At 46.1% G+C, this 25,000-nt stretch overlaps 1 protein-coding gene across 9 annotated transcripts in view; it reads right to left on the bottom strand.

The window, feature by feature from the left end:
* Nucleotides 1-25,000, bottom strand: part of LOC143295306 (uncharacterized) — a 275,100-nt gene that overhangs the window by 137,128 nt on the left and 112,972 nt on the right. For 6 of the 9 annotated variants that reach the window (XM_076606930.1, XM_076606938.1, XM_076606932.1 and 3 more), the window contains 2 exons: nt 11,370-11,532; nt 8,418-8,684 (listed from right to left, as the gene is read on the bottom strand). In XM_076606930.1, the coding sequence (XP_076463045.1) occupies nt 8,418-8,684; nt 11,370-11,483 (381 nt within the window). In that variant the 5' untranslated portion in view covers nt 11,484-11,532. Of the gene's footprint in view, nt 1-8,417; nt 8,685-11,369; nt 11,533-23,545; nt 23,587-23,736; nt 23,864-25,000 lie in introns of those variants that run through there. The other 3 variants (XM_076606934.1, XM_076606935.1, XM_076606936.1) reach the window with 3 other exon arrangements.

Genomic DNA, 25,000 nt, shown 5'->3' with positions numbered 1-25,000 from the left:
CGGAGACACGCACAGAGAGAGAGAGAGAGAGAGAGAGAGAGAGAGAGAGAGTACAAACGGACGCTCTCTCTCTCTCTCTCTCTCTCTCTCTCTATCTATCTATATATATATATATATATATATATATATATATATATATATATATATATATATATATATATCGCTTTAGAAGGATGCGGGGGTGAAGTGCCGGAGGTTGGAGAGAGAGAGAGAGAGTGTGTGTGTGTGTGTGTGTGTGTGAGTATGTGAGCGCGTGTGTGAGAGCAAGAAACTGACAAACAGAGAAAGAAAGAAAGTTAACACAGTCCAACACAGGAGTACTAGCAACCAATGAAAGAATCAACTGGTACCATCTCTGATCGTTTAAACATCGCCTAGTTACCATGGCTCTACTCACTACACGTTTCAGTGATGTACGAAGTTAATCTCTCTGAAATATTCTATTATACTCGGTCTCCTTTGTTTAAACTAATTCTGTTCGTGACGTCACGTTGTTGGGGGGTGGGGGGGGGGGGAGATTGTCGATAGTAATTTTGTTCATGACGTAACGTAAGGGGGAAGGGGGTGTGGGGGAAAGCAGGTGGGCGTGGGGAGGAAAAAAATATCACTCGCTTCTTCAGTCAACTCTCTCTCTCTCTCTCTCGACCCTCAACCACCTACACACATGCGCTCGCCTTACTCTCCCGACCTCCCCCGACTTCTCTCTCTCTCTCTCTCTCTCTTTAGTCTCCCTTCACCAATCAATCGTTCTACTTTCGAAGTGGTCCAAAAAAAAAAAAACCAAAAAAAAACACACAAACAAAAAAGTTTAAATACAAAAACTATGAAACTTAATCAGAGCGCTCAAGAGTTTTATCGCCACTCCCAAGCCTGCTGTGACAGCAGATGAAGAGAAGATGGGAGAGGAGGGGGGAGGAGGAGCAGAAGGAGAAGATGATGATGATGATGATGATGACGATGATGATGATGACGATGGTGATGGTGATGACAATGAGAGAGAGAGACAGACAGACAGAAGAGGGGAGGGGAGAGTCACGAATTTATGGGGGTGGGTGGGGGTGGGGGGTAGGGGGGGGGAATTTATGGGGGTGGGTGGGGGTGGGGGGTAGGGGGGGGGGGGAAGAGAGGGCAGACAAGAAGACATACAGAGAAACAGACATACAATGAGACAGAGACACATACAGACAGGGAGACCACGACAGACAAAGACAGACAGACAAGACATACAGAGGGAGGTAGTGGGAGACAGAAATACACACACACACACACACACACACACACACACACACACACAGGACGAGAAGGAGACGGGAGGGAGGGAAGGAAGAAAGGAAGGAAAGAGGAAGGGGGGTAAGGGAGAAAGAGAGAGGGAGAGAAACGAAAGGTAAAAGCGAAGATGACGAGATAATTACTCTCGACACTGTTCTCGACGTATAGCTCACCATAAAACTTTCTCTCTGATACAACACACACACACACACACATCCCTGCCTCCGTCCTACGGCTCAGAAAATAACTGCTCCAAAACACAAGTGTTAATGGCCAACACACACAAAAAAGTCACTATTGTGTTCAACTTGCAAAAAAAAAAAAAAAAAAAAAGACGGAGAAGGAGTGGAGACAGACAGACAGACACTGAGAGAGAGAGAAACAGAGACAGAGACAGAGAGATAGAGAGACAGAGCGAGTCCATGAGACAGAACGAGAGAGAGAGAGAGATTGAGAGAGAGATATGAAGAAAGTAGAGAGAAGGTGGAAGGCTAGAAACAGAGGGGGAGGCTGAGACTGAAAAAAAGACAAATATTCATAATTATTTGTAAAAGAAAAGACGGACACTATGCAGAGAGGAAGTCAGAGAGAGACACAGAGACAGACGAAGGGAAAGAGACACACAGACAGACAGGGACGGAGACAGGAGGAGGAGTGGAAAAAGAAAGAAAAAAAAAAAAGAAAACGAAAAAAAAAAGAATAATAATAATAATAAGGCGCAAAGCAGCGCGTTTAAAAATAATTTCCACTCCCCTTCCAGCTCAAATTGCGATCGTAATGAAAGGAGAAGCCATTTGATCCCAACTTTTTGCAATGGACCCCAGACCAATAACAATAGACAGAAACACACAGTTAGCAAATACGTAACACCGGACTCGAACGTCGTTTTCATCTTTTGAGTTTCTCATCACGAGCCATCATTTTTTGCTTTTACTGGTTTTTTCCCTGTTCTTTTCTTTTTCTTCCTTGCCTTTTCTTTTTCTTTTTTTTCTTTTCCTTTTTTTTTTCAACCCATGTGAACGCGAGTGCGAAAGCGAGTGTGTGTGTGTGTGTGTGTGTGTAGGTGTTCGTTCGTTCGTTCGTTCATTCTTCAGTTTAATGACTTTTCAAAGTGATATTTAACGAGGGCACAAAAGAAATCGGGTGAAAAGAAAAGAAAAACTGTGTATGAGTATATATGTGTATGTGTGTGTGTGTGTGTGTGTGTGCGTGTCTCTGTGTGTGTTCGATGTCTGTGCGCGTGCGCACATGGCATAGATGGCGAAAATACCGAAAATACGCGCATACGCTTGTGTGCGCTGAAGCAGTTTCTGTGTGTCCGCCGTTAAGTGAGTACATCTATTTCCGCCTTCCGTACGAAGAACACGATAGCGTACAAAACTTTAAAAAGAAAGACGAGGTGGGGTGGAAGTTGCTATCACTTTCCAGCTGTACCTACAAGTTCCAAACCCATCAAAGAATCGCTTCTCTAAATCCTATGAATCTTTAAAAAAAAAGATAAAAAAAAAGAAAAAAAAGAGGGATACAACTAAAAGAGCGTTAACGGAACAACAGTTAAATCTGCTAACAGGTTCTAAAGCAAAGGTTATAAACCTTCTGTGCAGCATTCCTCTAGAGGAGGATCGAAGCCTTTTCCCTTTTCCTTATAGCTTCTTCAAGGAATCACGTCCAGAAGAAATGTATAATCTTGTTATCCCCCCCATCCCATCCCTACCGCCCCCCATACCCCATTCCTTCTTCCGCTCAAACAAACCCTGTGACCAATCCATTAAAACGGTGGCACTGTCTACCCGCCTATAGTGGGGTTGCTAAAGCTGTCCCTGGCCTGTGCCTTATAAAACTCACAGCCAGATTAAAACACTACTAACATTACTACTACTACTAACAATAATAATAATAATAATTATAATACAGTAGTAGGCCTCCTTCGGTCATGGCTGACCATGGATAGAGTATATCCGACCTAATGTCTAACTGGGCTGTCTGCTTGGACGACGCAGCGTTGCCTGTGACTACAGAGACCGATGCGAGAGAGAGTCTGTCGCAGCGATCACATGTGTAAGCTGATGCTGGTCTGTCGGCTGCCGTCCCTTTTCTGTGAGCTCGCTTTTCTGCTGCAGCAGCGGACAGATTGGCCTCACCAATCCGTAGCTGATTCTTGAGAGTGCTTCTCCATCTGTTGCGGTCATCTGCAAGGTCCTCCCAGGACTCGGTGTTGATCTCAAGTGCCTTCATGTCACGTTTGCAAACGTCTTTGTATCTCAGCTGTGGGCGGCCGATGCTTCTCTGCCCCGTGGCGAGCTCTCCATAAAGGATGTCTTTTGGGATGCGACCATCTTCCATGCGGCGAACGTGGCCCATTATTAATAATAATCACAATAACAATAATAATAATAATAATAATGTGTTGCAGGACAGTTAAAAAAAAGACACAAAAAACCCCGAAAAGATATCGATTTGTTTACTCATTTATCTATTTTTGAAATGGAAATTTGCTGTGCATGTATTCTCACTGAAGGAAGTAGCATAATAGCCATAATTAGCAGTGTGACTTATGTGTGTTTTGCCCACAACAACTGCTGATGACTGGTGATTTCGTGAATATGAACGACAGACAGACAACCTGTAAGAAAAGCTTGAATATTCGTTTGAATATGATTTTCCCACTCCTGCCACCAACAGTCTATCGAGAGAGAGAGAGAGAGAGAGAGAGAGAGAGAGAGAGAGAGCGTTACACTTTTACACACACACACACACACACACAAAATGCACCTAAATACGTCATATGAACATACAAATGAATACAATGACTTATAATGAGCAGCTTATCAAAGGAACGACGCCTCCCTTCAGCTAGCAGTCACATACAAGCAGCAGCAAAGCTTGATGATCTATTCAAAGAGAAAAAGCTGTCGCTGGCCGTACAGTACCACGGTTTGGTGTATACATGTACCTGATGACCTGCCCTTTGACAGAACTGGGCAGATACTCTGGTAGTTGCCCCTTTCGCCCAATTTGTGCAGGATAGCAAGCTCATACTTACGACAGGTGGTTTTTGTGTGTGTGTGTGTGTGTGTGTGTGTGTGTGTGTGTGCGTGCGTGCGTGCGTGCGTGCGTGCGTGCGTGCGTGAGAAAGAGAGAGAGAGAGAGAGTGCGTGCGTGTGTGTGTGTGTGTGTGTGTGTGTGTATGAGAGTGTTTGTAGTGGGGTATGTTTATGTGTGTAAGGAATCTCTCTCTCTCTCTTAGTTCACGCGCCCGCGCGTGTGTGTGTGTGCGTTTGCTGTGTGGTACGTCTGTTTTTTCTTTTGCTTTATGACTCTGAGATACATCCACCACAATGCTCGCTCCTACGTTAGAGGTCTAGTCATCATTATCACTAGAGTTGTCGACTCATGTTAAGAAAATCTAAATCTGCCACAACCTCGAAGAATCTTTACTCAACTGATCACTGCATTCCTCCCTCTCCCCCTACTACTCTGTCCCTGACCACCCAAAAAGCCACCTCAGAAGGTACAAAAAAAAAAAAAAAAAAAACCACCAACAACAACCACCATATACAGATATGGCTAGTTGGTGGCTAGATGGAGGGAGGGAATAGGGTAAGACGAGACTAGGGGTGAAGCGAGAGACAGACAGACAGACGGACGGACGGGGACACACACACACACACACACACACACACACACACACACACACACACACACAGTGTGAGGGTGGGTGGGGGAGAGAAAGACAGTGACAGAGAGACAGAGAGTGGAAGACACACACACACACACACACACACACACACAGATAAAGAAAGAAAGAGAGTGAAAAAGAGAGAGAAAGAGAAACACAAGCACACATACAGAAAACGAGAGACCGGGGTGGAGAAAAAGAGAAAGACAGATTTATAAGACAAGAGAAAGGTAAAGAGAGTTGGGTGGGTACTGGGAGACATTTTTTGGGGAGGCACAGGGATAGAAGGTTGCAGGAAGCCTTGGGAGAGTGCGGTAGGGGTGTGTGTGGGGGGGGGGGGGGGGGGGGGGGCGGTGGATAGAATGGAAGCAGGCCATAAATATCCATTAGCGGAGCGACTGACCACTTTAATCAACAGGACGCTCGTAAATCCTCTCTGATAACCAGCGCCGGTCCAGGATAGATCGCCGTTCAACACAAATTTTAGTTTGGCCGGTTTTTTTTTTTCGGTTTTCGGTTTGTTTTGTTTTGTTTTTGTTTATTTCTTTTTTGTCCCCCCCCCCCCCTGTCTATGGGGGAGAAGGTCGGGGGTTGGGGAAGAAAGGGGTGCGGGGCTGGGGTTTGGGAGGATGGGGGGGTATAATCTCACTGTCTGCATCCATGACCTCCTCTTTCCTCGTCGTCTTCCTCTACTATGCTGCTGTCCCAACCCTCCTTTTGTGACTGTGCTTTTTTTTTTTTCTCCGTTGCGTTTTCTCCCTGTGTGTGTGTGTGTGTCTCTCTCTCTCTTGTGTGCACGACCATATTCAAACTTGTGATCGGTTTTTAGAATACAGATTGTTTAAGACATGTAATAATATAGAACCTTACATTTTGAATAATATGAACAGGTGTGTCAGAACTGAGAAGTGCATTATCTAAATTCGGGTTTGGTGTGTCTGATATTGCTTGCCACCGCTACAGATTCAAAAGAAATAGTTCTGTTAATGTTCTGTGTCGTTTATGCAATATATCTGAAGAAAATGATATCCATATACTGTTTTGTTGCCCTGTTCTACATGACCCGAGGATAAAATTAATTCAACCAATGAATTATCAAAACCCGTGTCTTTTCAGATTCAACCTACTTACGGCATCTTAAACTGAAAATGTCCTGACGAATTTGGCTGCATTTGTCTACAAAGCACTGAGGCTGTTGCATATTTGTACCACCTTGCCTATTCTTAGCGTATTCATGTATTTCATTTGTTCGTATTTTGTTTACATTAATTTGGAGTCTATACTGGTATCATAATTACTATCCGTTTAATATTTTTGTAATAAACCCTTCAGAGAGGAGCCACGGCCTAGTCTGAATAAACTATTCGCAGCAAAACGCACAAAAAACAAAACAAAAAAAAACCATATATATATATATATATATATATATATATATATATATATTCTCTGTGTCGGTGCCTGTGTGTCTCTCTCTCACTCTATCTCACACACATATATGCACAGACACAACAGACAGACATATAGATACACACACATAGATACACACACACACACACACACACACACACACGCGCGCGCGCGCGCGCACAGAGAGAGAGAACGCTACGGGGGAAAAGTCTCACTCCAAACTTCATTTTCTTTCTTGCACAATGGATGGACACACAAAAATCCACAGACAGAGAGATGGGGGAAGGATGGAAGAGAGGAAGGGAGAACAAGTGATGAATAGAAAGGAGAGAGAGAGAGAGACTGAGAGAGATAGAGAGAGATAGAGTGACGAGAGACCTGGGAAATATAACAGACCAGCATCCCACTCTCTGACAAAACCATGAAGAACACGTCCAGAGGTACCCCCAGGACAGTATCAGCACCTCACCAACATATATATATATATGTATCTGTCCGGCAGACCCCCTTGCAGGCTGGACTCGCGGAACCGAGTGAAAAAAAAAAAAAAAAAAAAATTAAAGGCTAAAGATCCTACAGCCTTTTTGGTTTACCGGGACAGTGGATGCATGTGTCTAGGGGTCGGTCACAAGAAGGCGGGGCCCCAATCCTCTCCTTCCGCAGCTTTGAACCGAGTAACCTTCCCCCTAACCGGAGTCAGGTACCCTGCCACACCTGGGTGGAGTTGAAGGAAAATCGGAGAAAAAATCCCTTTCCACAAAGGACACACACACACACACACAACACGTTAAAAACTGGGCTAAAAAAAAAAAACCTGATCACTGGTGGTTACTGGATCAGAAGTCCCAACGGCGAAACCGATTCTGTCATGGCGCCACCCGAGTGAAACACACACACACACACACACACACACACACACACACACACACTGACAAGATCACACGTGCGCGCGCACTCGCACACACGCATGCACACACACGGATATGTTAAAGTAAGTCCTTTCGGCAGCCGCTGCTGGTTACTGTACCGTGTGTGGAGGAGAGCTGGAAGGAAGTGACAAAATCAACACTGATGAACGCATGGATAAAGAGACGAAGGAAATACGACAGACTAACTCTCTCTGTGTCACATCCATTTCCACAGCCCTCCAAGCAGAATCTGAATGACAGTCAAACGTGTCCGACAATGACCACCAGAACAGCAGAGGAGGCAACGGTTGTCCCGACTTTCTGGGCTGAAATGTGATTCCTGTGGAGAGTGTCTTGCCCAAGTTACACCCGACCCGAAAAGACTTTAGGAAAGTCAGCGCTGGGATGATCCCACAAGGTCAACTAGCTAGCCCCCAAGGTCTGCAGCACTAAGAACCAGTGTCTCCTAGTATGGGAGTCATTATTCTTCACAAAAGACTATGCTGTAAATGAATTGAATTTCCATTGCAGTGGCGAAACCATGGATCACACACGTGGTTCTCACTTTGCAGGTGGCCAAAATGTACGTCAGTCTGCGATGTGAGTTTCTGTTTCAGTTTCAGTTGTCAAGGAGGCGTCACTGTGTTCGGACAAATCCATATACGCTACACCACATCCGCTTGGCAGATGCCTGACCAGCAGCATAACCCAAAGCGCCTAGTCAGGCCCTGAGTGCATGTTTATATATTTGTGTACCTATCGGAGTGGGTTTCTTCTACAGAATGTTTCCAGAGGACAACACTCTCGTTGCCATGGGTTCTTTTTCCAGTGCGCCAAATGTGTGCAGCACACGGGACCTTGGTTTATCATCTCATACTCAAATGACTAGACGCTCAGTTTGATTTTCGAGTCAAATATGGGAGAGAAAGGGCGAAAGCGGGAGTCGAACCCAGACCCTCACAGGCTCGGTACTGGCAGATGAGCTGTTAAACTATTCTGCCACCTTCCTCCAAAGAGAGAAGGGCGAGAACGGGATTCGAACCTCCCACACCCTCACGAGACTCTCTATATTGCAAGCTGAGCGTCTTCATAACCCACTCTGCCATATTCCTCCAAGAGCCCAGTGTGGAACAGGCTGGCAGCACCTTTCTTACCTTGAGGATGTCCGGTAAGGCCCGCTGCAGGCTGGAGCCGCGCACTGAGTGCAGCATCTGGTCCAGCAGCTGGGCTGGGGTCTTCAGGTAGGCGCCCAGGGGCTTCAGCTCCTTCTGCAGGTCGATGTCCGAGTCGTACTCCTCTGAGCCGCTGCGGTGCGTCGGGGACGCGCTCTTCGTGCGTCGGCTGTCCGGCGAGCTGCTGCGACTGCGACTGCGGCTCCGGCTCCGACTCCGACTCCGGCTGCTGCTGCTGCTGTAGCGTCTCTGTTGGGAGGGTGGAGGTGGAAGGGAAAGAAAATACACATTGAACAATGATGTACGCATGCTATGGATACGGTTCGGCTCAAATAAAAGGATAAGTTAAGGCACACATTTACATGCTGTACCATCTCTGATGGGAGGGTGGAGGAGGAAGGGGAAGAAAATACACAAAGATGTACGCATGCTATGGATACGGTTCGGTTAAAAAAAAACAACAAGCACACATTCACATGCTGTACCGTCTCTGGTGGGAGGTAGGAGTGTGAGGTGGAAGGGAAGAAATTCACACTGAACAACGATGTACGCATCCTATGGATACACAGTTCGCTTCAAACAAGTGGACACGTTAAGTTACACATTAACATGCTGTAGTGTCTATGACGAAGGGGAAGGTTAAATGGAGACGGAGGGGGGTGGGGGAGACGAGACAAAACGAATACTCAGGAACCGTATAAAAACAGTTCAAACACACGAGTGTACATTAAATTTAGCACGAGCATAAGGTAGAGGGACAGGAAAAAACAACTACTGATGATACACCTAAAACACATGTACACCTTTTTTTCACCTTACGATCACAAATTAAAACCGAACACCTTTTTTTCCTCATTGTTTTCCGTGGGCAGGGTCCGGATGGACGCAAACATCAGAGAGCCAAAGAGAAGGGAGAGAGGGGGAGATAACACAGGCTTAGGATGGCTTGGAACGAGGACAAAAGCAAGTCTAAAAAACGAGCTGAGCTTGGTCTCCGACCGAGGATGGGCGCTATATAAGTATCCATATCAATCAATATATATCACACTTGGTTTATCGCACTGCTACTGCGTCACCCTCATAAAAAAAAAGGGGGGGGTGGGGGGGGGGTGAACAAACACGGAATCCCTCCAACATCCCCAATCCTCATCACATTTTTTTTTCTTCACCCTTCTCCTGGAGGTGTTTTATGTTATACTTTCTTTCTTTTGACTGATTCCCCCCCCCCCCTCCCCTCAATCCCCCGCCTCGCCAATGGACAAAACGTAGAGGGTTGGTGCAGACTAAATCTCACTTACACAGCTGCATTTCCACCAAACCCCCACCCCCACAGCCTCCCTATCGCACTATATGCACGTCTGTCCGTCTGGTTCATATCCAGAATCTCGCACGCACCATTCTTTACGCAAGAAACTTACCAATTACTTGACAGATTCTGTTCCGAGTAATAACCGAAGGATACAACGTACTTAAAATTATGCATATTAAAAATATAATAAAGCGCTGATAAATGTCCAGTTGTTGTCATTATTAATGATAATCATCATCATCATCATCATAATGAATGAATGAATGAATGAATGAATGAATGAAAAAAAAAAAAAAAAAAAAAAAAAAAAAAAAAAACACGAGAGGAAAAAGACCTGTTATTCTACGACACCAAGTCCAGAAGCAACAACAACAACGACAACCCTTGTCATGTGAGAGACACAGGGGTATAACAAATGGAGCAATTGGGAATCAGAAACACTGGCCATCAATCAGCACTAGAAAAGGTTTCTCCCTCGCCACACTTGAACCGCAGAATTGTCATTACCACCACCACCTTAATTCCCTCCACGGGGCGGGGCGGGGCGGAGGGGGTGGGGGGTAAGGGGGTGGGGGCCCAGGGAATCTCGCCCTCTCCTTTCCCCTTCCATTATCCCTTTGGCAGCTTTGTTGTTTTTGTTGTACGTTTTCTTTTCTTTTCCCCGTCAACGTAATGCAATTGAGAAAAAAAAAACAAAAAAAAAAAGAAAGAAAAAAAAACCCAACAAACCTTAAACATCATCATTATGTGTAGCATGTTCGTCCTTTTGTCAAGGGGGATGGTGAAGGGTGGGGGGTGTGCGGGGTGGAGGGGTAGGTTCTCGGAATGCGAAAATACCATGCCTTTTCTGTTTGTTGGTCTTGTAAATGAGTTTCACGCAACACTTATGGTTTCTATTATATACCCCCTCCCAGTGGATCCATGCCAGCTGCACACGACTCATGACAAAGGGAGACAGCGCCTGCGTGGTAAGAATACTGGAGTGAGAGTGTTTCTTTTGTCAGTGTTCCTCGCCCGGATTACGTGAAGCACGTGCTCCGCCTGACTGACAGCAAGACTTAGCCAGAGGTCAAGGAACACAAAACAAAAAAAAATGCACACACACACACATGCGCGCGCGCGTGTGCTGGCAGGATCTTTCATAAGCACTGAACTAACAACAGCAGCAATGACAACACCGAAACAATCAATCAGAACCAAACACCACCGAAAAGATTTAAAAAACCAGACCATTTGTTTGCCAGAGTAAACCAGCTGAGGAAAAAAAAGTCATAACAATAAGGTAATACTGCACGCACTGAACAACAATACCAACGACAAAACAAACAGCAACAATACACAAACACACACACAACGTATCACAGTGAAGCAATTTGGCAACTGTATCTCAGTTCTACAACTGTTTCACACCCACAGAGAGAGAGAGAGAGAGAGAGAGAGAGATGGAGGGGTTAGACACACAGAGCGACCGAAACAGAAAGACACAAGGAGACAGAAAAAGACAGAGGGCGAGAGTCAGACAAACAGAGATGCAGAGACACAGACACAGAGAGAAAAAAACAAACGCTAAACGAACAAACACATCACATATTCATACAATAATGTCAAGACAAATTTTCACCCACTCTTCTCTTTTCCTTTTTCGATTTTTTCTCCCGGCGTCCCGAACTCTTGTGGCGGTGTTTACGGCTGTCTGTGTCGGACTGAGTGGAGTCGGCCACCATCTTGGCGGCACTCATCTTTCTGTGCTGGGGTTCGAAGAACCGCTCGTGCTAACTAACAACACCCCTGCAACACAATAACGTACACGTCAAAATTCATTATTACAAAGGTAAATGAAGAATACTGGACGGATTGGTAGGAAGCTGATGAGTGAGTGAGTGAGTGGTTGAGTGAGTGAATGAATGAGTCAGTGAGCGAGCGAAGAGCGAACGAATGAATGAATAGGCGGATGCGTGCATGAACGGATGGATGGGTGGGTGGGTGGGTGGATGCATACATGGAGACTGTGTGTAAGCGCTTTTTTTTTCCCCAAAAAGACCGTCTTTCTACAAACCCACCCACTTATCACATACATGCGTGCGCGTGTACAAAGCCACTACTGCATATCCTGCTTCAGAACTGCACACACAAACACACTCACTCACTCCCTCTCTCTCTCTCCCTCTCTCTCTCACACACACACAACACACACACGCGCGCGCGCATCCATCTGGTTCACTTGTTACGACAAACAATCAAACCGAAACAAAATGAAACTGTCGAAGCAGAAGGTGACAAATTATCAGCAACACAGCAATAAGAACAAAAACGACAAGAACAACAACAACAAAAAAAAAGAACAGAAAAGAAAGAAAGAAAAAAAAACAAAACAAAAAAACAAGTGAAAATGGGACAGCCCATCACTCAGCCCTGAAGACAGTAGTGGTTTTATTAACCGTGTGGTGGTTTTTATTAACCGTCATAAACTTCACCTCAATCGGCGCCGCGGCGCTATAAAAGAAGTAAAAAAAACCATCACTTGAAAAAATAACTAATCAATGAAAAACGCAATAAGTGAACTTATATTTGACAAGCCTCAAAACAAACCTTGCAAACAATTGGACCAGTCATCCTGCTAATCAGTCAATGTGGGTCAAAATGGTATTGGCACATTATCTATCTGGTGGTGGTGGTTTTTTGTTGTTGCTGTTGTTGTCGTGTTGTCGTTCTTTATTGGTCTTCCTGAAGAAGGTTCTTTGTAACACAGAGAGACAAGAGACAAAGGGAGGGGGCGAGTTGAAAGGGGAGAGAGAATGGGTAGAGGCAAAGCGTTGTTTGGGGTTGTTGTTGTTTTTTTTTTTTTTTTGTATTTGTTTGTTTGTTTGTTTGTTTTTTGTTGTTTTCTTTTAATTTTTTTGTTTGCTTGATTTTTATGAGGGTAGAGGGAAAATATAACCCCACCACACCCCTTTTTTTCCAACACTTTACAGAGAGGGAGGGAGGGAGGCAGACAGACAGACAAACAGATATATATATGAACGCCACACCACTCCTCCCGCGTCGGGGAAAAGAAAAAAGTGGGTATCTAATATATATATATATATTTTTTTTTTTTTTTTTTTTTTTTTAATGACCGCCTTTCTCGACTCTTTCGCTGCCCCATCTTCATCTTCACCTTGCGCACGTTTCCTCTGATACCAGTTTAAACCTATTTGTGTATGCGAGTGTGTGTGTGCGTGCGTGCGCGCGTGTGCGTGCGCGTGAGGGGTGGGGTTATTAGAGTTGCGCCTTTTGTTTAGTTATGTTTGTTTCCTTCTTTCTCTCCGCTCATTCCTTCCCTCATTCCGCCTCCCCCCCCCCCCCTCCACCCCCCTCCCCAGTTCCCATGCCAGTATAATCTGGGTTCCATTCTTTTTTCCCCCATTCGACTAGCTCAAAACAAACAGTGATAATGCAGGTATTACATAAAAATACAAAACAAACAAACAAGAAAAAGCACTTCGTTAATCAAAAAGAAACGTCGGAACAGGAGGAAAGGGAAGGAGATCAGATGCAACGTGGGGGAGAGGAGGGGGGATAAGAGGGTAGATGGGATGTAAGGTGAGGAGGGGAGGGAGGGGGAAAAAGGAAAGAGAGGGAGGGAGGTTGGGGACGACGTCGGAGAGGGCAGGTGTTTACATACCTTGTAACACCCCCCTCCCCCTCCACACACACACACACACACACCTCCCCTCCACTCTTCCCCCTGTCAGCCTCAAAATTCAAAACTCTACTACTATGCTGGACCAAGTAGCTTGCTACTCAAGTAAGCTGTGAAGACGTGGCACTCTGCTGGAACAACCCGAAAACTGAAACCTACCACCCACCCCCAACACACAACCAAAACCTTACTTGCTCTGTCAGTTTAAGCGCTTTGTACCTGCTCACTACTACTACCACTACCACCACCACACCCACTCCCCTACCTCACACACTGTGACACACACCAACAACAACGGGGTATGCGCTTGCCCTTTAAAAAAAAAAAAAAAAAAAAAAAAGGGGGGGGGGGGGGGAGAGAACCTACCTACCACCACTGTTCCATCAACAAACCCACCACCCTCCCATCGCTTCATACGTTTCTCCCTTTCCCAAACCACACCAAATATGACAACACCTCTCCACCCCAACCCCCCTCCCCTCCCCTTCCCCACCCCCAAACACAAGAAAAATAACAAAACAATGCAGCCTGTAGTAAGGCAGAAGGAACCATCAACATCGGAACCAGCTGCTGCAGAAAAGGGTGGTGGTGGGGTGGGGGGGACGGGGCTGTGGGTGGGGGGAGGGACGGAAGGAAGGTGGAAGAGAAGATGTACTTTAAAAAAAAAAAAAAAAAAAAAAAAAAAATCAAATCCAAAGAAAATCCTCAACCACCACCACCACCACCCCCTTCCCACATAATCATCTTCCATTTCGCGTGGTCAGATTATGGTATGTCTTTCCACGTGCTTCTTTTCCTTCTTCTTCTTCAGCAGCAGCGAATTTTTTTTTTCTTTCTTTTACCGAAACATACCGCGTTCACATTCCCCCCCCCCCCCCCAACCCACCACCATCTCCGCCAAATAACCAATCCACTTCCTCTCCCTCTCTCTCTCCCCCTCTCCCCACTTCTTTGCCTTTCAACTGTCGGTATGTTGACTTTTCATTAGCGTGACTTGTCTTGTGAGAATGTAAACAAGTCTCGTCGCCGTCGTCTTAATCATAGGCCGGGAGCATCATTACCCCCATCACCCAACCACCACCACCACCACCACCATCATCACAGCTACTGCAGCAGCACCACCACCACCACCACCATCTATATCTCCCTCTCTTCCCATCTAGATACCTTTCCCCGACGTGTCAGGAAAAAGTACAATGCATGCGTGGCTGCTTCCGTCCCAGTCCAACTATCTTTATGCGCGTGAGGCGCAATGGCCGAACAGTTTGGAGAATGTGCGTGTGTGCGTGTGTGGCGAGGGGATGAGGAGTGGTGTGTGTGTGTGTGTGTGTGTGTGTGTGTGTGTGTGTCTGTGTGTGCGTGTCCATCAGTCTGACTCTGTGTGTGTGTGTGTGTGTGGTGTGTGTCTGTGTGCGTGCGTGCGTGAGTAAATGAGGACAGCGAGCGAAAGTAAGAGAAAGAGAGAGAGAGACTGCCAGAGAGAGACAGCAAGAAACAAAGAGAAGGGGTGAGGAGTGAAGAGGCGCGCACGCACACACGCACGCACGCACACAAACACATACACACACGGACGCGCGCGCGCGCGCACACACACACACACACACACACACACAGAGCCAGCACAGCAACAAAAAGGACTATCAGAGAAAGGGAATGAAGCGGATCGAGAGGAAAACAGTTCAACCAAACAACTCGCTGAGCAGTTCAAATTCGTACATGGGCAAAGACAGGGAAGACAGGGTATCGCTAGCAGAACGAAAACAGACCAAAAAAAAGAAAAAGAAAAAAGTACAGAAAAACAAAACTTTTGTTTTTCCAAAAATCCAAAAAGTAGCACAAACCTGCTTTAGCTGTTAACCTGAATCGTTCAACATCTTTGAGCGCGCACGAGAGAGAGAGAGAGAGAGAGAGAGAGAGAGAGAGAGAGTGTGTGTGTGTGAGTGTGTGTGTGTGTCCTGAGGTGGGGGGTTAAACGAGAACACGAAGCACTCTTAAACGTAATGTTATGAACTTGCGGCAATCGAGAGAGAGAGAGAGAGAGAGAGAGACACAGAGAGAGAGAGAGAGAGAGAGAGAGAGAGAGAGAGAGAGAGAGAGAGACTGACGGGGGTGGGAGGGAGGGTGGGGGGGCGCAGACAAGGAGAGAGAGAGAGGGGGGGGGGAACGCGGGGACACACACACACACACACACACACACACTCTGAGGCAAAACAAAACAATTCAACCAAACTCACCCGCTTCAAACAGTTCAAATTCGTGCAGGGGCGGAGAAGGGGGAGAGGGAGAGTATCCCAAGCAAAACAAACACAAACGAAAAAGAAATCAAAATAAAAACAAATCAACAAAACTTATAAAATAAAAAACAAAAAAAAAAAAAAAATAATAATAATAATAAAAACACCCCCAAATGTGGCGCAAAGCTGCTTTAGCTGTTAACTTGAATCATTAAACATCTCTTTTTTTGTGTGTGTGTGGAGGGGTTTAATCGAGAACGCGAAACACTCAAAACATACTGATGTTATGAACTTGTCGCAATCCTAAGAGAGAGAGGGGCCTCGGGGAGAGGGACAGACAAGCAGAAAGAGACAGATGGGAAGAGAGAGACAGAGAAAGAGAGAGACGGGGGGGGGGGGGGGGGAGGAGACGGACGAAGGAGAGACTGAGACAGAGACAAAGAAGTACAGACTATTATTATGTTGAGTGCCATTTCGGGGTTATAGCATTTTTGCTTTGTGTGTACAGCCGTGCATGTGTGTGTGTGTGTGTGTGTGTGTGTGTGTGTGTGTGTGTGTGTGTGTGTGCATGTGTGTGAGTGCGTGCGCGCGCTTCAGAGTGTGTGTGTGTGTGTGTGTGTGTGTGTGTGTTACATGAAACTCTTCAAGCGCAAGAACGACCACTCGATTTCAAATATTACAGGGACTCATTCGAGCGACTCGGAGATAGTCCGACAAAAAGCCGACCAGCTAATTTAAAAAAAAAACAAAAAAACACACACTTGAGCACGGGGAGGGAACGGGGAAGGAAGGACTTCAACTCTTTCGAGTCAATCGACCGGTCTTACATCGGCTTTAACAATCAAAACGAACTGCGGAAAAGCAGCAGCAGCAGCAGCAATAACAACAACAAAAACAACTGCTCAGGCCGATAGGTGATGGGTATCTATACCTTTCAATACCCGTTCATTTTTAACACCCACGTGGAGCCAGTCTGATCAGATCCCCAGAGAGAAACTGAGCGACAGCTATAGCCGACGTGTTAATGATGGAGGATTGGAACAGTCTGTGAATCAGTTTCCATCAACCCCCCCAACCCCCTGCACACACCTACACACACAAACCCCTCCCCGCCCCCTTTTACTACACCCCATCCCCTAAAAAAAAAAATATTACAAATAGTCGAACGTAGAAGAAATGAAAAAAAGAAAAAGAAAAATGAAATGAATGAAATCCCGACAGAGATAGGGAGAGATAATTGTGGAGGGGAATGAGAATGGGACTCTCTCCCTCTCTCTCTCTCTCCCCCCCCCCCCTCTGTGTGTGTGTGTGTGTGTGTGTGTGTGTGTGGAGAGAGAGAGACAGACAGACAGACAAGACAGAGTGCAATGACAGAGATGGAAAGAACCGTGAGAGAGAAAATGCGAACAGTGGCGAGGGAAAGGAGAGAGTTTTTTCAGTTTTCAGTAGCTCAAGGAGGCGTCAACGCGTTCGGACAAATCCATATACGCTACACCACATCTGCCAAGCAGATGCCTGACCAGCAGCGTAACCCAACGCGCTTAGTCAGGCCTTGAAAGGAGAGAGAATAAGGGGAATAAGAGAGACAGACAGACAGAAAAGACAGAGAGAGCGAAAAACAGACAGAGAGAGCGAAACACATTGGCAGACAAGCAGGAGAGGGGGGTGGGGGTGGGGGGGGGACAGACGTCAGGCGGAAAGACAAAGAAATGGTGGAGGGGCAGGCCAAGAAGGGGGTGGAGGTGAGGGGGTGGGGGGCAGAGAATACAACCATACACAAATAGGACGTCATGAACTAACAATGATATTCACGGATAAAATAGGGTCACACACCCACTATACACACAAACACACACACGCACGCGCGCACGCGCACACGCACGCACACACACACACACAGTGAGGGGGAAAAAACAAGATCAAGTCAATACAATTACTCCTTTCTGCTCCACAAAGAATGCGAATGAATCGAATGAACAATGAAAATGAATTCAATAATAATCTCCGGCCATACTGAATTATACGACTGAGCAACTAGCTATACATTCACTCAAAGGTAAACATAAACAATGAAATCCAGCAAGATTAAATGATTTCATAATGTCACTGAAACAATTTCGAGCAAGAACCGATCCAGTAACATAATCAACCCACGCCCTATATAACATGCACATGCACACACACACACACACACACACACAGAGAGAGAGAGAGAGAGAGAGAGAGAGAGAGAGAGAGAGAGAGAGAGAGTTTAACCTTTCGACTCTTATGAATAAATAAACCAATCAACTCGTTAATCAATAATGAATTCTGTAACAACCCCTGTGACGAACTGATATGATTCAGAAATGCCACTTCCTCATAAAAAAAAAATAAAAAAAAAAAAATTCTTTTAAATCGCGAAATGAAGGAAAATTTAATCAATAACCTAATAATGATGTTATATATCAACGACTTTCGAGCATGGAAGGAATAATAGGATTAATCAGCGCCTCCCTCCCACCACAGCCACCACTACCACCCCACCCTTCTCCCCGACCGCCCTCCCTGTACCTCCCCAACCTCCTCCCTCCCTCTGCACCCCTCTCACCACCACCCACCCACCACCACCCTTTCTAGTCACCGAGCCGACTGGTTGAAACAAACGAAGCCGAAAGCATGCACCAAGGACAATCAGAGTCCCTGACCATTACCTGATGAGGAGGGAGGGACGGGGAGGGAAGAAGGGAAGAGGAGAAAGAGGATGACGGAGGGAGGGAGGGAGACAAGAGGAAGAAAGGGAAGAGGGGGGCGGGGAAGGGGAGGGGGTGCTGATTGGATTCTGATGAACCCTTCCCAACCTTAATGACTACAAAGAAGCCCACACACCCAAGTGGGTAACAAGATAAGAGAGAGAGGTGGAGGGGGACGTGGGGGCGGGGGGGCGGAAGACAAAAGAGGCGGGAGATGGGGGTGGGGGGCGCAGAGAGAGAAAGAGAGACTGACAGAGAGAAAGGGCGGGGTGGGGGGTGGGGGGTGGGGGGATGGGAGGGTACACAAAGAAAGACAGAGGGAGACAAATGAAACGGAAAACATACACAATACCCATCATGATACCTCTTCCCGCCCACTGTCTGCCACCCCGCATGTCCACCAACTGTCACTCAGTTGCTTTTCTTGTCTGTCTGACCCCCCCTCCGCCCCCCCCCCCCCCCTCTCTCTCTCTCTCTCTCTCAAGTCCTTTCATTTCACATGGAGGACGGACAACAACAGTGCACAGTGCTTTAGGGCAACGGATTAAAGACTGTGAAATGTTTTTGTTTGTTTGTTATTTTCCATTTCGTTTTCGTTTCGTTTTTATTCCCCTTGAAAATGCTGGCTCTCCTTTCAAAATAAAAGTATTCTTGGGGCATGGGGAATCTTTTTCGGATGATAATTTTCCGTTTGTGTGTCCTCGTCCTTCATCGCTGAACTTGAAGAATAAGAACGGGGAGAACAAAAAGAAGAACGAGAACAGGGGGTGGGGGGAGGGGGGGGGGAAAGAAGAAGAAAGAAAGAATAAAAAACCTTTTTGTCACGGACGGTTCCAGGTTCAATTACCTGTGCAGTGAGAAGGTGTGTGGCATCTTCTGTTTTATGGGGGTGTGTGGCCACCATCAAAAGTCGTCACCATTAAGTTCTTCTTGTGCGTGTCGTAGTAGTTGTGTGGTTTTATGTGGTGTTGTTTGTTTTTTTGTTGTTTTTTTTTAACGCGGTTCGACGAAAGTCAGCTTTCCTTGTCGTCGTTTCGACCATCAACTTTCACTTTCTGACATATTCCGGAACAGGCGCCGATCATTTCGGTCGGTCTTGGGGATTATGGCATTGCTGGTTCAGCGCCATTTAATGAACACATGGTTTTCCACAAGGGCGCTCCATTCCCCCCCTCCCCTCCCAAAGAGAGAGAAAGACTCGTGTGTGTGTGTGTGTGTGTGTGTGTGTGTGTGTGTGTGTGTGTGTGTGTGAGAGAGAGAGAGAGAGAGAGAGAGAGAGCATCAATGTAATGACAAAACACAAAGGGAACGAAGGAGAGGGAGAGGAGAGGGAGAGGAGAGAGAGACACACACACACACACACACACACACACAGAGAGAGAGAGAGAGAGAGAGAGAGAGAGAGAGAGAGAGAGAGAGTTTGGTATTAAGAACCGTAGCTTCTGGAGACGAAGACCGTTTCTACCAGTCTGGCGTATTCTAATTAATATTTCAGTTTTTAACTGCAATTAAACACACACATTTCAGAGTTTTAGCTGCAACACACACACACACACACACAACGAGAGAGAGAGAGAGAGACTGGGAGAGAGAGAGACAGAGAGAAAGAACAAAGCAACAACCCAACCTTCACTCCCCCCCCCCCCCAAACCTACCACATCCCACCCACATAAAAGACAGGTCGAACAAACTAAGTATAACATTTATTATTATGAGGTGTGTTTTTACCGCTCGTTAGGCTCCCATTATTTGCCCACAGCGGGAAAGAACACAGGGATGACAGAAGAAACAAACACGCACGCGCGCGCACACAGACACACACACACACACACACACACACACACACGGACGGACGTTGAAAAGAAAATCAATCAGCCGCGCTGAGTAATTAACAGCGACTTTGTTGTGGTGGTCATTTACGATTAACATCATCACCAGGTTGCCATGCTAACCAGCCCCACCCCCACCCCCGCCGCCGCCCCCCTCCTCACAACCCCCAACCACCCTGTAGCCTCCAAGCCCCACTCAACCCACCCCCTTCCGCCTCCCCTTTCTCCTGCCCACTCCACTCCACTCACGTATGTTAGTTCTTTCACTCTCTGGTTTGTATTGATCTGCTTCAGTTTCCACTGGGATGAAAGGGTTATTTTATCTCTCTTTATTATCACGGTCAGCACTGTTGTTGTCGATAGCCTTCATCGTTATCGTCAAATGACCACTGTCGTCACCACTGTCGATCGTGGTTAATCATTTAGTAGTAGTAGTAGTAGTAGTAGTAGTAGCAACAGCAGTAGTAGTAGCAGTAATAGTATCGTTATTATTCATGTTGCTGATGTTGCAACCATTCTTATGTTTTTCTCGTATTCTTTTCTCACTCCAGTCACATCAAAATTCTCTCTCTCTCTCTCTCTCTCTCTCTCTCTCTCTCTCTCTCTCTCTTTCTCTCTCTACGTGTGTGTGTGTGTGTGTGTGTGTGTGTGTGTGTGTGTGTGTGTGTGTGTGTGTGTGCGCGCGCGCGCGCTCGCAACCCCAAAGGCAGCTCTCAGTGGGCTCTACCAAGGCAGACAGACTGTTCCGCAAATGAATTCCTGTGTGTAGAACGCTGAGAGCTTGGTCTCTGATCGAGGATATGCGCTATATATAAGTTAAAAAAAAAACAACCCACACCTATCAATTAATCCATTTGTGCCCACTGCCTGACTGCCACGTGCAGGTGTTAAGGGAAATGAGCGAGCTGACAGACTTGCTGGTAACGCAACAACAACGAGCATCCAGGAAATTTAGAAAATCCTCAGAAAAGTCAAAGAATACCTAAAAGAACAGGTACAAGGCCATCACACCATCAATCGCCTACAAAAAAATAAAGGTAGAGAGAGTGAGCGACCGTAAGTCTAGCATGAAAGACAGAGCACGATGCTTTGCAAATCAAACGAATATTGGCATTATTTCCAAACCAACATTGCGCACATTTCTTCAAAACGAAACAGTCTCTGTGGGCTTTTCCAAATACAACAGACTGAGTAACACGCTTGACGCCACGTTCCTGGCATCAGAGATCTTTTCCACCCCTCTCGCGGCCAATCAGTGGCAGCCTCTGTGTGTGTGTGTGTGTGTGTGCGCGCGTGTGTGTGTGTATGCGCGCGCGCGTGTGTGTCTGTGTGTGTGCGCGAGTGCGTAAGTGAACACATGTGTCAGGAGAGATCTGTGCACGTGCGTGTACCTGTGTGTGTGTGTGTCTGTGCGCGCGCGCGCTCGCGCACGTGTGTCTAGAGGATGAGGTGTGTGTGTATGCATGTCTGTATTGTGGGAGCAACGGAATATTGGAACGTGCGGGTGTGTATGTGTTATTTGTATATATGTGTGTGTGTGGAGGGGGAAGAGGGGAGCGTGAGGGGTATGGGCGTATTTGTATTTGTATTTCTCTTTTTATCACAACATATTTCTCTGTGTTAAAATCGGGCTGCTCTCCCCAGGGAGAGCGCATCGCTACACTACAGCGCCATCCTTTTTTGTTTTTGTGTTTGTTTGTTTTTGTTGTTGTTTTTTCCTGCGTGCTGTTTTGTTTTTCCCATCGAAAAAGTAAGTATGAGTGTGAGCTTGTATAAGTGAGTGAGTGAGTGAGTGAGTGAGTGAGTGAGAGAGAGAGAGAGAGAGAGAGAGAGAGAGAGAGAGAGTGAGTGTGTGTGTGTGTGTGTGTGTGTGTGTGTGTGTGTGTGTGTGTGTGTGTGTGTGTGTGTGTGCCGTGGAAGCTGCGATACGTAGCCTAGGAATGAATGTGTGGAGGAGGAGGGATGGGGGTGCAGGGTAGTGTGTGTGTGTGTGTGTGTGTGTGTGTGTGTGTGTGTGTGTCGGGGCTTGTGTAGGTTTATGTGTATTTATGTGTGCTTTCATATCTGTGAAACTGCATATTTGTTGCATATCTGTTATGCATGTGTGTGTGTGTGTGTGTGTGTTGTGTGTATGTGTGCATGAGTGTCTGCATATTTTACATTTATTTGCTTATTTGCTTATCTATCATCATTATTGTCTTTTATCTTATTTTAGTAGTAGTAGTATCATTATCATCATTATAATTATCTCTTTTCTTCATTCTTTTTTTTCTTTTCTTTTTTCCTTTCTTTTTTTTCTATCAAGGCCTGAATAAGCGCGTTGGGTTACGCTGCTGGTTAGGCATCTGCTTGGCAGATGTGGTGTAGCGTATATGGATTTGTCCGAACGCAGTGAAGCCTCCTTGAGCTACTGATACTGCCTGACTAGATCGCTATATTTAATTTGTGCCTACTGCCTCACTATATCGCTATGTATATAAGAAAGTACACCTATCAATCTATCCATATGTGCCTACTGCCTGACTAGATCGCTATACATATAAGAAAGTACACCTATCAATCCATTTGTGCCTACTGCCTGACTAGATCGCTATACATATAAGAAAGTACACCTATCAATCAATCTATTCGTGCCTACTGCCTGACTAGATCGCTATACATATAAGAAAGTACACCAATCAATCAATCCATTCGTGCCTACTGCCTGACTGGGTTCGAGTTTCGCCCCTTGCATCAGCCTCGTCAGATGTCTCGGCAATACAACTTAATACCATAATACGGACCAGGAGTTTCTACTCATCCCCCTCCCTCCAATAGATCTTGGGCGGTGGTGCTAGTCTTTCGGATGAGACGATAAACCGAGGTCCCGTGTGTGCAGTATGACGGCACTCAGCCGCACGTAATAAAAAAGACTCCGCAGCGATAAGTGGGTTGTCCCAGTCACTGGCACACTGACGATGGACAAAATCCGTGATAACAGTAACACAAGTACACTGGCAGACAGGGAACGAAAAAAAAAAAAAAAAGAGAGAAACAAACAGAAAGTAAAAAGTGTTGTTGTGTTTTTCAAAGAGGGGGAGGGTGGAGGGGGAGGAGCAGGGAGATAGAGACTGGTTCTGCACAGTGACGTGGCGCTCTCCCAGAGGACAGCAGCCCAGTTTTCACAAAGAGAAATCTGTTGGGGGGAAAAAAAAGTAATACCATACAACAGAATAGAATACAATACAATACCATAACATACAATGCAAGACAGCACAATATCAATTCCATCCACAGCGTGTTACACTACAGTACACCAATGCCTGATCGAGAAACATCACTTACAATATTTCTCTGACGTTCGCAACCTCCACTTGAGAAACATCACAACCCCGAGTCAAGCGACTGATTCACCATCCACACCCGTGTAACTAAAATACTGCAACAATAACAACAACAACCACCACGACAAGACGACAACATCAACAACTCACGGGGCGTGACAACATATCATAATACAATAACCAAAAGCGTACCAACATCAACAAAGCACCAAGAACATTCTTCTCCATCCACTCATTCGATTTCGAGCCCCAACAACAAGCACGTCTCAATTTCCACAGAAAACAGAGCCGTTACAATGCCGGCAAAGGCAGGCAGCCAGCCTCCTCTTCGCAACCCGCGATCATTAACATCGCAACAAATTGCCCAAGTAACGAAAGAAACACTCCCGTTTACCACCGCTCATAACTTTCCCAAACTCAACAACATGCCACTAACACCTCCCCCCGCCCCCCTCACCCCCACAACCCTCTTCTTCACAAACACCCGAGACAAGACATACCAGGAAGGCTGAAAAGCATAACCCCATCCCCACCCCCACCCAACCAACCCCCTTCGCCCATCCCTTTACAAAAATACCCTGGACTTGAGTTAAACTTGCACATGCACACACACACAACATCAGCCTGGCAGACTCTCAAAAACGATCCCGTTCTTTTTAATGACTCTCATTTCAGTCCCACGTTAATCCGAGCGCATTGTTCCCGTTCCTTCGGAGTATCTCGAAACCCATGGATCACTGCCAAAGCCGTGCAAGCTTTCGGTCGCTGTGCTTGCCATCTCCTTCACACTTACACCCGTTTCCCAACGCCCTCCCCCTCCCCCCATCCCATCCAACCCCCAACCCCACCCCCACCCCCTATCTTCCACCGCCATAGGTCTGCCAAGACGTTCAAGAACCTGTTTTCAAAACAACAGAAACACAACAGTTCTCGAAGTTTCTCCGAATATTCCAAGCCATTGCCCATGTCAAGAAGACAGGCCCGCCTCCATTCCAGACAAAGAAAACGAACGCAACAGGAATGAAACGTTTCTCGTTTCTCGATCCGACGAATCGGCGAATCATCATGAACGGAATGACAAATTCCATTTGTGGAACTTCCAATTCGCGCTCGCTCCAGGATTTTGAACATCATCACCAACAGTTTAGGAGAGGAAAAAAAAAATATTTAAAAAAACACCACCAAACCGTATTTCCATGCCTATCATTGTTTTATCTATCAAGCTTAATAAACAATACAAAAAACCTAAAAACAATCTCAAACTTATTCTGCGGAACACCTTAAAAAAAAAAGGGGGGGGGGGGATCATTACAGAAAACAAGTATGAGGACACCCACCTCTCTCTCTCTCTCTCTCTCTACGTGCGAACGTCTGTTTTGCCTTTCTGTCTGTCTGTCGCTCGGTCGGTCTCTGTCCCTCTCTCTCTCTGTCAATATACCCCCATCTCAGTCTGTGT

This window comes from Babylonia areolata, chromosome 20 (assembly GCF_041734735.1).
Source record: "Babylonia areolata isolate BAREFJ2019XMU chromosome 20, ASM4173473v1, whole genome shotgun sequence".
In the NCBI taxonomy this organism is placed as follows: Eukaryota; Metazoa; Mollusca; class Gastropoda; order Neogastropoda; family Buccinidae; genus Babylonia; species Babylonia areolata.
The sequence above is the reverse complement of the archived record's forward strand: the minus strand, read 5'-3'. Positions and strand labels throughout refer to the sequence as shown.